The sequence below is a fragment of the Cheilinus undulatus genome, linkage group 12, assembly GCF_018320785.1.
Source record: "Cheilinus undulatus linkage group 12, ASM1832078v1, whole genome shotgun sequence".
In the NCBI taxonomy this organism is placed as follows: Eukaryota; Metazoa; Chordata; class Actinopteri; order Labriformes; family Labridae; genus Cheilinus; species Cheilinus undulatus.
The window spans coordinates 23,294,606-23,308,397 of record NC_054876.1 but is presented as its reverse complement, the minus strand read 5'-3'; the positions used below and the strand labels follow the sequence as shown (position 1 = coordinate 23,308,397).

The 13,792-nt window shown below is 38.0% G+C and overlaps 1 protein-coding gene across 4 annotated transcripts in view; it reads right to left on the bottom strand.

Moving 5' to 3' along the window:
• crebrf (creb3 regulatory factor) overlaps nucleotides 1-13,792 on the bottom strand; it is a 57,091-nt gene continuing 43,299 nt past the window's right edge. For all 4 annotated transcript variants that reach the window (XM_041801013.1, XM_041801014.1, XM_041801012.1 and 1 more), the window contains one exon: nucleotides 1-12,121. In XM_041801013.1, coding sequence (XP_041656947.1) covers nucleotides 12,003-12,121 — 119 coding nt within the window. In that variant the 3' untranslated portion in view covers nucleotides 1-12,002. The remainder of the gene's footprint in view (nucleotides 12,122-13,792) is intronic.

Below are 13,792 nucleotides of genomic sequence, written 5' to 3'. Positions count from 1 at the left end.
TTGGGGTGCTAATGGTTTTATTATTTTGATATTAAAATCAATAAACATAATCAGACTAATGTGGTTACAAGCAGAGCTGTGGTACCAACTCCTGGCTGATACAACAGAGAAAGAATGATTAAAAAAATAAGAGAGAGGCACAAAAACACGACAGAGATTCAGGGCAGGTGTCTGCAGTATGTCAAGCAGCCAGAGACAAAGACTGTCAGAAGCTCTGAAACAGAATGAGTCCTTACAGTACAAACCTTAAAGAAAATAAAGAAACACAACCTCTTTTAGATTTCCTTCCCTGTGCATAAAGCCACCCACTGTGCCTCCAAGAAAGAAATGTAAAACAGAGATAAAGTTAGATAAACCAAAAGTAAAAACCCAGCACGACATTTATTACACAACATAAATATAACGACTGTCAAGATATTGTATTGAACAGGCATATATGTGAACTACAAATATAGACGTCATTGCTAAAGAGAGGATCAAGTTAGTTTCAGCAGGATACTTTACTTTCTGCAGGTTTTGCTTCTTTATGAAATTAGAATCACCAAGAGATCTATTATAGAGCACTTAGCAATGAAGACCAGCCTTCCTACTGAGACTGGGGAGAGGAACACACACAGGACTAACTACAGAGAGATCCCATGCTGTTGATCTAATCAAATAAGTTACCATACAAGACCAGAAGCATCAAAACAATGGCATGTAGCTGTGGAGCACAGGATGACCCATACCTCACACATTCTCTACATGTTTGGACTTGTATGGATTTCCTATAAAATCATCTTACTTCCTGTTGCTTAATTACCAAAAATTTCAATGAAAAGAAACAAAAGAGATGCTTTAAGATAAACTTTTACTTTTGTTTAGCTTCTCTCACTCCATGAGTTTTGGCAAGTCTGGAGGAAGGTTAATCATTGCAGTGTTGGATGATGAGTGAGTAGATATGAAACGAGGGGTTTTATTTTAATTATTTAGGGTGGGTTTTTGTCATTTGCTTTAATAAGATCAGTCTGCAGAGGAGAAAATTAACCCTTCCTCTTCATCGTTCATCATAGAGAAGGGTGAGAGGTCTCTGCCCACCAGCCTTTATTAAGTGGCCCCTGGCAAATCTCAGGAGCTCCCTGACAAGACGACTGTGAACCAAAGCCCTTCTAAAAAATTTACAAAAAAAGAAAAACAAAACAATCACAGCACCCAGAAAGGGGGGGGGGGGGGGTGTCAAAACCTCTCTGGCACACTAGAGAAGTTTTACTAGAAAACCGATCACATTTCTTTAATATTTCCCCACCAACATTAAATTCCTAAACTGAGCTCCCAGGCTGTGGAGCACCTGATCCTTGGTCAGTCAAGTCAGATGGACTTGTGTCAAGGCAAGGCTGTCTTTGCTGACTCATGGAGCCCGATTTGGGACCTCATTGACTATAATCACAGCAGCCATCTCCTACAGGTTTAAACTCAGGGTGAGATGACAATGCACTCAAGTCACACAGCTGTATAACAGGGTGTAGGACTTTTTTAACCACTTGTTTTCATTTCATGACTTCTAATAAATCTACAACTGGTAGTGGAAAAGGGGCAATCCTGAGTAAAATCTGAAAATACATTTGAATTAATACAATAAAGGTGACAACTAACATAAAAAGCTGGCAATTTTCAGTTGAAACAATGCTGTTAACTGCTTATTCTCCATTGATGTCTGTTACCAGCTCATCTTTTTTGCCACTCATTGGCTGGAACAGTGCTGCTACTACATCACATGCATACCCTCTGTCTTCTTAGCTAACACAGTGCTATTAGCTAATTTTAAATTTTAGTTAGGAATTTACAGCTAAGCTAACAGAGTGCTAGCAAGGATTTTACTCCCTACCGTGTGTTGAATTACTGTGAGGAGTTTGCTTTTACTTAGCTTAAACAGTGCTACCAAGGAGTTTACTGCTTAGCTAATGTCAAATTGTAGTTAGTGCTTTTCTATTACTTAGCTAACAATGCTAGCAAGAAGTTTACTTTTGAGCTAATGGTAAATAATAGGAGTTTACTATTACTTAACTAATGCAGTGCTAGCAAGGAGTCTAGCTAACTTGAAATTATAGTTAGCTAGCCATTACTTAGCAAACACAGTAAAAGCAGGCAGTTTACTTCCTTGCTAATGTTAAATTCTAAAATGCTGTTACCTAGCTAACACAGTGAAAACAGGGAGTTTATGTCTTAGCTAATGTTACATTTTAGCTAGGGGTTTTCAATTACTTATCTAATGCAGTGCTAGCAAGGGGTTTACTACCTAGCTGATTTTAAGTTATAGCTAGTTCAATATTCATAAGCTAACACAGTGCTAGCAGGGATTTACTCCTTTACCAATGCAAAATTATTGTTAGGAGTTTACTATTACTTAACTAACTCAATGCTAACTTTTTTTTTGCTAATCTAAAATTAGACTTTGGCATTTGCTACTTCTTAGCTAATGCAGTGCTAGAAATGAGATCACTTCTTAGTTAACACAATACGAGCTTAGTTAACTTGTTATGCAACAGAGTACCAGCCCAGAGTTTATTTCAGATCTTACGTTATATAAGCTGAGAGTTAAAATTTTGGTTTACTTAATGTTTGCTAGGAGTTGCATCTAGCTAGCATAATGGCAGATGTGGTTTTACTGGGAGTGTCTTCAAAACTCCTTATAAGAATAAGAATAAATGAAATATGCAACAAGTGCCCTTATATAAGACTTACAACCTGTCACACAGTAGTACAACATTACACCGTCATTTGAGCTTCCCAACATGAGTGAAACGCCAAAAGACATTCACTGCTGTGTAAAACAGTAAAAAAAATGCCCCTTCTGAATTTGTAAAAAAAACAAAAACAAAAACAAAAAAAAACCTCCAAAACAAAATACTTCAAGAGCTTCACACAGATGACTCAAAGCAACAATGAAACTGAGGATCCCTTCATCAAAATACAGAGAGGGTATGAAGTGCCCCTGCAAAAATTATGTCAGTAATATCTATCTTTTTTAAATAGTAAAAAAGATATCAATGATGCCACAATGGTTTAATAGCATCTGATGAGTGAAAATGATATTTTCAACATTATTCTACATTCAGACTAAGCCAGGTTAGGTGCGCTCCCCTTTTCAGTCTATGCTTAGCTACGTTAGCCAGTTGCTTCATATTTACCATAAAATAATGAAAGTGATAGCAAGGGTCCTGTCTGAGGCTATGTAAGCAAATACCTCATATCTTTTCAACATGAACAAATATGCTTTTATTCCTGGAATAAGAGTTGGATCGTTCAGTTAATGTGCAGATCTTTTAGTTGTTGTTAATTTTTGTTTTCTTTATTTTTTTTTGCAAAAAAACTACATTTACATAACTGCTATTAAATTACTTAATTGTCTGTAGCGTTACATGAATATTATCGCAGAGTGTAGGGGAGCGTTTGAATGTTGTATTTTTCTTATTCATCTGTTGATGATCAAACTGTAAATTTTACACTCTGATGTTCAAATCGATCAATTCACAGCTGTTTGGTTCAACATCATTTGATATAATTTTTAAACCATTTTAAACCATTTTAAACATTTCCAGTGTGCAGTGATTGGATGAGGGATGCAGGATGTAAAAGTCTTGTTACATTCTCACTCTGATTCATGTGTGTGAACTCCATGAAAAGTCCTTGACTCCTGGTGAAGCCTGCACCAGTGGAAAAGCTATAAAATTTGGATTTGACAAGTCATCTCCTAACACTAAATTTATAGGATGAAACACATAAATTTCAAAGAAATGCTATGAAAACATGAATCATGGAAAAAGGCAAAAATATGTAATTTAGGGTTAAATTTTGAACAAGCAACATGGAGTCAAAGTATAAATATCAAACTATAATCTTATTTCAAACAAAGTTTAAATACATAAGCTGGACTGGGCCTTATAAAAATACAACATTCATGATCGTTCTGGATCCTGACGACAGGAAGCTCCCTCTGTGCTTCAAACAAAAAAAAAAGGAAACAGAACAACAGAAAAAAGCTCCACCAGATACTCACATCTGTCTGAATGATCCTGCTGAGGAAGACTAGCCTACATTCATCAGCAAAGCAGCAGCAGAGTTAAACCTCACCATGTCAGCATACAGTGCAGCAGTCAGAACATGACACTGACCCCAGTCATCAACAGAAGAAATATTATGGCTAATACAGCTCGTGAACACAGCCATGTTAGCACCCAGCAACGGACAGATTAGCACCACAGTTTGCCTCCATGCTCAGTTTGTCGCTTCATTCGCAACCTGCGACTCAGTGCCAACACTGACTTCAAGGAGGGTCTGGCACTTCATCATAGCAAAGTTAAGAAAGGGAAAGTATGTTTTTTAAGTTTCATTTTCTTGCTCTAAAAGGTCATAAGAGGCAGCAACACAATGCTGCATGTTAAAACCAAAGAAGAAGAACAAGAATGCATCATAATTTTTAAGGTAAAAAGCAGGCCCAAGTTTCCTTCTGCCTCAGACACAGTGGAGGTTGTCTCCACGCAGACACACCAGCGGTGATAGCAGCAGTAGCAGCCAATACAGAAAACACAATAACGTGGCATAGTGGGCAGAGAAAGAGCTAAAAACAGAACTAGGTTTCCCAAAACAACATTAGCTTAGTTCACAAGTTGTCAATCATGGTTTTCTTTAGTGATGCTTTGAAAGAGAGATTTATTTTTTTCTATTTATGACAACAAAAGAGCTCAGATCTGCTATAAAGGCTGAATATATTACAAAAGTAATGACTGGGTTAAGTGAAGCTTTATTTTCAGTTTTTTGTACTTCAAGTGTAGGTTTTGGGAAACCCCCTCCAGACTGACACAAGGTGTAGATTTGTGTTCTCATATATTTAATTAAGGCACCTGGTTCAGCAGGCATCATTTCAAAGTACTTTTTTTTCTTGTTTATGTAAAAACCAAGTGCAAGGTGAGTAACACTGCTGGGCTTTTGACTGTTGTAAAGATAAAGGTGTGGAGAAAAAAAGCGGGGTTGGTGGTAATATTATACTGTATTTGTGGTGTAGACACGCTCAACGAAAATCTAGAGTCTCTTTGTGCTCATTCATTAGCAGCAAGAATGAAATCATTCAACTGAGAGTACAGTGAATTCACTTTCTGACAATGGGGACGCCAAGTTATTTCCTAACATGCAAATGATTTCCAGACGTCACTTGGTTGTCTCAGTGCTCTGCAGGAAATTGGCATGCAGCGTTCTCACTGTATCTTAATCACAGAGTACATTTCTGGTGTGTCGTTTAGACACAGAGAACAACAGTAAGCATACAGCCTCTGAAGATGAGGCGCTTTTACAAGCAACAGGGACAGCTCACATGGATTCAAACAAGACAGGAAACATTGAAATGTGAAAGAGACGTAAAGCCAGACTCTGAGATCTGACATCACAGCCTGCAAGAGGGTATTCCTGCTTTTATTAGTCCATTATGATAAGATATGGTTTATTTTTTTAATCTGTAATTTCCCAATTATCTCCTGTAACATTCAGTTGCTCAGTCAGTTTTCAGAGCTCACTGTCTCTCATTGGTTGTTTTGGAAACGTTCATAAAAACCAATTGTGGGCAAGGCCATCGAATAAATTTACTTTTAAATTGTTACATTTATGTTCTCAATGTGAAGGTCGCGACCCCCACAGATGGGGTTGCCAGACGCCTTTCAAAGGATTTCAAATGTGGAATAAAAACATGGTAATTTGGTGAGATTTATGCTGAAATTCAAGTAATGTTTTTTAAAAAAAAATCTTTAAAATGTAAGTATGCACAAGACTATTCTTCAATGTCCACGGCTGTGTTCAACATTGCTTCGACCACCTTCAGGTACAGGGGGGGTCCCCGGTCTCTGGCTCCTCAATTTTGGGGGTCACAGACTAAAAAGTTTGATAACCCCTGGTTTAATGCATCAAATGACTAACAGAAACCAGGTTTAAACAACATTTGTGTGATCAGCTGGCTGCCATCACATACAAGTTATAAGCCTTACAACTCAAAGTAGTAAAACGACAGCTTGGAAAATGTCCTAATAGTTCTGAGATTATCCTTCATTTTTTTTCCATGCTCAAAATTTTAATAAAGTACTTTAATTTGTTAGGTGTAAAGAATTAATCATAGAGCTAAGCTCAGTGCTCCAGGTCTGCAGCAGCCAACAGGGGGAGGAGTCTAAAATGTGTTATATCAGTTGCTGTAAAACTATATATATGCAAGATTTTATTAACAGGACAGAAAACTGTTTCAGCACTCTAATTTTATCAAGGTTGGGTGGTTCCTATTGCATTCAGTTGCCCATGCCAATGTGGATCAGAAAGTCCCATCTACTTTGATGCAGATAGATATTAAAATTAACAGGAATATTTTATTTCAGATAGGTAAACCCAAAAAGAGCAAATATTCATTGTCATTGCCTCAATCAGTCAGGTCAGTTTTTTAGAATTTAATGTAATCATCTAAAGACAGAATTTAATTACTTACAACATCTTTTAGTGTTTTTGATGACATTTTTAACTTTTAAAAAGAAATACTAACAAGAACAGCTTTGTAAACCAACAACACATTAATGATTATAATTAAATTCTTTATAAATGTTTAATTAGATTCCGAATGGAGACAGATATAATCAGCTGACTTGCTTGGCACGGACATAAAAAAGGTTTGATTATCTGGATGCAAACGTAAACATTATCACTATTTTCCCAGATCATGTTTGTCTTTAAATGTGGTAGATAATTGGAAAATAACAGACATAACATTAAAAATTCTCATATTATATTCTCTTTGTTATTAAATGTATAAACTACGTCTTAACACACCAGAGTTGTGTCATAGTTTTTAGCTGTATATTTTGATCCTCTTTGACTTTCAGGCAGTGACGTCAAGTCTTGGAATCTGGCTTTTTACAAAAGAAATACCACAATAATGATGATAACAGGTCAGTAACACAGAAATCACCATTCTGCTGTGGAGCAAGACTGCATGTGAATCTTTCTCCGATTGGTCCGGCAGTTGTTGCTCATGCTCTGAATATGATGCCATTAATTTTCTTGGATTATTTCAGATATAATGAAAAGTAATCAGCACCATGTGACAAAAACCAGTTAATTTACGGTTAGAAATCTGAATCAAATTTTCTAATGAGTGGACACATTTAACATCATGTCTGTTTGAAAGGTTGTGATTTGTTGTGATAAGTCTGTTGGCCTTATTTTTCAGTTCCTGTAGAGAGCATCGATCTACATTGATTGACATTTATAGTAACACACACGCGCACACACGCACATAAAATATTTTGTACAGAGTAAAGAATGGCGACAATAATTGGAATACATAAATATATTTTCTTTTGATTTTATATGTCATCACATACGTCAAATAGAAGAACGATATTACCCTGATTTGCTGAAGAAGAGCTTTATGGATCCACTTAGCTTTTATTGGACAAGAGTAGCACAAAGTTACACACTCTAGTAGCTTAATATTTGACTGTATAGGATTTATGTCATCAGAAATCAAAGAAGGAATAGTTTTACTGGCGTGGATTTATTCACTCACTCCTCCACTGTTAAAATGCCACAGAGTCTCCTGGTTTGAATGTAAAGTTGCACAGCTTTCGCCTCTCATTTTAAATGTAAAAACCTGTGAGGACTCTCTTGAGAACCAGCCTTGTGATAGACAACAAAACACACATTCCTTCTCTTAAGCCTCTTGACAGTCGTCAACCAGCAGCTGATGTAACCGCTGTCGACCCCCTATCAGACCTGGGCAAAAAAATCTGAAAAATGCTTCAAATATTATTCAAACTGAGAATGAGTCATTCAACTTTTGAAGCAGTATCTCAGGTAGATTTCACCACGTCTGTTCTTCAGTCATGGTAGTTTTGAGCCAATCAGGCTGAATGGATTTTGTTGTTGTTGACCGTATTATGGCAGAATGATGCCTTAAACCTCAGGGAACATCCCTTGAGATCAGACTCATCTGCCATATAGTTATTGTTGTTTGTGTGATGAAAAGTTACTAAAAGGCAATAAGTGTCCGGATTGAGTCTCCATTTGTAATTGGCTTGCCATACAGTACAGTGATATAGTAACTTCCCCCTAAGTTGGCTGGGAACAACATCTTTCAAACAGATTGTTTCCAGCCACCCCAGGCTAAACCCCCTCCTCATTAAGTCACAAGTAGAAATCAGTTTACAAATGATAACAATATAGCTCTCTGGAGAAATGTGTCTACACTGTACATCACCCTGAAGAGGAAGCCAAAGCAGAATCAGTTTTTCCATAGGAAACCTCTACTGAAGGCAAATGAATCATGACGCCAAGGGGGTCAGCATCAGGATCAATGTAGGGGCCCTGGAATCAAAACCCTCTTTTTTTTAAGACCACAAACACACTATCCCCTGACCAGGAAATAGACCTATCCCATCAAGACACTAAACTTTCCCGAAACCAGGCGATGATACCCTCTTATTCGATGCCACATATCATCACATGGCTCCAGAAACGTGGAGCTACAACCCTCACCAGGTCACACAACAGTTCCTTGCTTTTTTATAGACCTAGCTGAGTCAGGTAATAGACCTATCCTAGCAAGTAGTCGTCAGGTACACTTGCAGCATTCACACCAGGCCTTTTAGCAGCAAATGGAAGAAAAAAATGCTTTTCTTTTTGTTTGATTTTTTTTTCCTTTTTTGGACAAAGTGCTTTTGTTTTCAAACATATAAGATAGAGTATTCTATACACATATCTAACATTGAGAAGATAGATATTAACTTATATAGGCTATTTACAAAAATGAATCACTACTAAGAAAATAGCTATGGACGGGAGAGCAAGTCATTAGGCTACAGCTAGACTAAAATAAGAATCATGGATACTCATCATTCTAGTTTCAGAAAAAGCACCATTTCTCCCTTTTTAGACAGAACACAAACAGTAAAAATATATTTATATATATGTGTGTGGGTAGCACTGGCTGTTATAAAGAAAGACCACAGCTCTGCATCACCATCGTCAGACATCAGAGTTCATTCAGTGAAGGAGGACTTTCTCACCTAAGACTAACCTGAACTCAGCCACTCTAAACGCTTATTGTTTGTATTTTCCTGCTGACTGTGTAGGTTGTGGTTGAATTTTAGAGTTCCTGAGATTAGCAGCGTTTCCTCTGAGGGCAGAGCTACGAGGCAAGCATACAAGCATCATGCATTTTTTAACAAGGGTTAAACAGGCTACTAGTTTGTGGCCTTGACTTTGTATCTCTGTGTTTTGAAGTTATTGGAAGGATGCAAGCTGAAGACCAGAGGCAAGGCCAGGCAGGAAAAAAATCAGCTATTTGACCTCAAAGGTAAACACATCAATCTCAGGAAGGCAAAATCAGACCAACTCTATCGTTAAGGAGGGGGTATTTGTGAAAATCAGAAGTGGAAATACACAGTGCTAAATCCAGATCAACCTGGGACTAAAATATAAGAGCTTTGGCTTTCTTGCAGCACCTGTAGCAACACCTCATCCTCATCTTTCCTTACATCTTCACACAGCTCAGACAGGATGTCCTCATCCTCTTTATAAACTAGAACAGGGCTTCACTGCATTGTGTTTAAATAAAGTCCAGATTATCTGCAGGTCACTCAGCCAGCAAACCAGACCACAGGGGTCTAACTATCAGACACACTGACGGTGTTGTAAGACTTCTCCTTCTCCCCACCAACTCTCCTTCTCTGAACTTGAAGAAAATCTGACCAAAATTCCAACAGGAAAGCTAGCAGGCAGCTAAAGTACAAAAATATAACAAGAACTTCTTTTTTTTTTTTTTTTTTTTTGGCTTTTGTTTTTTTTTCCTCTAACGTTCTCGATGCAAGGGTAGGCTTTAGAAATGTGTCATGCTTAAAAATGAATCAATTGTCATGAAAAGTGGCATTTCACCATTGATAGATATATATATCATTAATGTTCTATGTACAGTACTTGAAAACACAATTCAGTTAATATTTTGTCGATGAACTAGACCTCGTCTACGCACAGAAAAATCAAACAAATGACACAACAAAACATTTTGGTTATTGTTCATGACATTTTGACAAACAAGCAGAATATGTAACATAGCTTATCTACCAGCACTCTCAATTTTTGTCCTAGAAAGCGCCATAAACACAATTAGCATGTGGAGGGAGGAATCAGTTCAGGAATGAAGTGCTTGCTAAGCAGTAAATCTACCGGAGAAGCCCATAGATGGGATTAACTTCTAGATTCAAAAACAATAAAATGAATGTTCCTTTTCTGTACAGAATTGGACCCAAGCTAATTTCACAGTTCATTGAATTTCCCTGACCCTCCCACATTTCTTACATTCAATACGGCGTCAGGTAAGCTGTGCAAAACCTTACTTAAACTGGCTGTTCGCCATTTCGTTGCATGTGTCTTTGGTACAAAAAACAATCAAAATATAGTGTGCAAATATTTTTATGTAACTCTTAACAAAAATATCTGTTTACCCCTCCCCCGATCCCTAAAGACAGAGTACCAAAAACCAAAAGTAATCTATTGCAGAGCCCTCCTATTTACACAGACTCTGTGGCATCATGCAACAAGAGCTTCCATTTCTTTATATGTACATTCAGAAGATCATCAGACAACTGAAATACACAACAAATCTCACAGGTGTGTCTCTATCTCCTCACATTCACTAACAATCTCCCTCAGTGTAAAGTCATCCCCTCCTTGGCTGGACCTCAGGGAGTTCTGACCAATCCCTCGTACACACGCACTCTCTCACTCAGACTTACAGAAACACGCACGCATACATACACAAGGCACGATGAATAGAACTCTGATCAAACACTATAGTATGAACACACCAAACTGTTAGCCTGGTCGTCTCTGCTGTACAAAAAGGAAAGCCAGTGCCGTTTTTGTCACTCTGAGACACTTTTTATGTACACTTTCCAAGAGGAGATGGATCACTGTTTGTCATCTTTATCTAAAAACATCATCTTCCTCTCAATCTGCTCCCACAATGGCTTATTGCCCATTTCACTCAGTCCAGTTCAAACTAGCACAAGGCCAAAAAAGCACCAAACCACACGCACAACTACCTCCTGTTGTTTAAGTTAACGTCTTCAAAATAAAAGCTTCATCCTGCATGCTCAAAACTTCAACCCAGCAGGATTCTGACACTTAAATTGTGAAACTTTCGTTTGATTTTTTTGTTTTGAGCTTAAATTTGCACCTCCTATGTAATAACAACAGCTCAGCTGGTTTTAAAACGGGATGGCATGAACATATTTAGGCCTTCAATACAAAATACATCCTGCCAACCCATGACGCCTCGGAGCATGCTGCTCATTTTCTTTCTGTATGCAGCAGTCCATGCACCCAAAGCTGTTTTTATTTTAGTCAAAGTACTTTACTCAGTGTGGACATCCTGTTTTTGTTGTTGTTGCCATGAGAGATGAACCTCTTCTGAGAAATGATAACTTCTCTTACATCTGATGGCAACTGACGTTGAACAATTCTTCCTCTGTCATTGCAACCTCGAACAATTGCGTGAAAGTTTTCCAGTGGTTACACTCATACGATTTTTTTTTTTTGTCTCAGCCCTGGAAGCAGACCGTACACAATGCTTTGCTTTTGCTTAACACACCTAAGAATCCCAATGGATTTGCAACATGCTCTTAGCTACACACCTATTCATCCTTTTCTTAAAAAAAAAAGGCGCTTTACCCAACAGATGCTGGCGATGGGTTAGGAGAAGGTGATGCACTGACTCTGCACACACTGTGTAGAGACAGGAAGCTAGGGTGTCTGCCATACAGGTGCATGGCGAAAACAAGCACACATATATACACACAGGGAGTGGTATGTGTGTTTGTGTGGCTAACAATGTGTATGTACTCTGGATTTGAGGGGCATGCAGAGGGGAGCATAGTTACAACAGGACAGCACGGTGATAATATTTAGTCCACTCCTCTCAGTGGACCTCTGTTTGTCTAGATTTTGGAGGTGGGGACGCGCAGGCCGATCAGTCCACCGGTAGGATCACCCTGCCCTGTGTTCTCCAAGATCTTGTTGACAAAGTCTGAAGTCTGCCCAGCAACAGGTGATGCCACTGCACATGGAGACACAAAGACATATAGTTTAGATTTTTCTTTTCCTCTGTGTAACTAATTTAGTTCTGATGAATACTTTTGCAGTTTGCACTGTTTTTTAACAAGATTCTGACATTCCACAAAGTTTCCTCTTCTGCGACCTGATCTTAGCTAATCACAAAATCTAAAAACACTCGAGAACACTCCTTTGAACATTTGAGTACTGATATGCAATGCTGATAATACCGTAAAATTATCAATTTAGCATTTATCATCACTCAAATACAGACTATATAACATTTAATTCAAAATTTTACTGCAATTTAAATAATTCCATACTATAAAACTATTAAATTAAATACACAAATTCATGACTAACAGTGTTCCAAATTATTATGCAAATGATATTTTTCTCTGGTTTTCCTAAATATTCAATGCAAATGACAGTCAGTGTAATTATCAAGTCATCATCTGTTAGAGCATAATTCAAATTTTACTGAACAAACCTCCCAATGATAACTACTTTTTTTTTCAAAAATAAAAAACTTAAAATGTACTATTTCATATTATTATGCATAACTGAGTTTCAAAACATTTTATAGGTTGTAAAGAACTGAAAATGGTCATTTGTTGAATTTGCAATATTATGAGGTCATATTTACTAAAATCAAAAGCTATTTCAATCAAAAACATCTTAACAGGCCAAGTTACATGTTAACATAGGAGCCCTTCTTTGATATCATCTTTACAATTCTTGCATCCATTGAACTTGTTTCTACTTGCATTTCTTTGCAAGATGTCAGAATAGCCTCCCAGAGCTGCTGTTTTGATGTGAACTGCCTCCCATCCTCATAGATCTTTTGCTTGAGGATGCTCCAAAGGTTCTCAGTAGGGATGAGGTCAGGGGAGGATGGGGGCCACACCATGAGTTTCTCTCCTTTTATGCCAATAGCAGCCAATGACACAGAGGTATTCTTTGCAGCATGAGATGGTGCATTGGCATGCATTAAGATAGTTTTTCTACAGAAGGCACAGTTCTTCTTTTTGTACCATGGAAGAAAGTGGTCAGTCAGAAACTCTATATGCTTTGCTGAGGTCATTTTCACACCTTCAGACACCCTAAAGGGGCCTACCAGCTCTCTCCTCATGATTCCAACCCAGAACATGGCTCCACCACCTCCTTGCTGATGTCACAGCCTTGTTGGGACATGGTGGCCATCCACCAACCATCCACTACTCCTCCATCTGGACCATCCAGGGTCGCACGGCATTCATCAGTAAACAAAACTGTTTGAAAAAGAGTCTTCACGTATTTCTGGGCCCACTGCAACCATTTCTGCTTGTGAGCATTGGTTAGAGGTGGCCGAATAGTAGGTTTATGCACGACTGCAAGCCCTGGAGGATCCTACACCTTGAGGTTGGTGGGACTCCAGAGGTACCAGCAGCTTCAAATACCAGTTTGCTGCTTTTTAATGGCATTTTAGCAGCTGCTCTCTTAATCCGATTAATTTGTCTGGCAGAAACCTTCCTCATTATGCCTTTATCTGCACAAACCCGTCTGTGCTCTGAATCAGCCACAAATTTCTTCACAATACAATGATCATGCTTAAGTTTTCATGAAATATCTAATGTTTTCATATCTTGTCCAAGGCATTACACAGTTTGAGGCTTTTCAGCAGCAGAGAGATCAT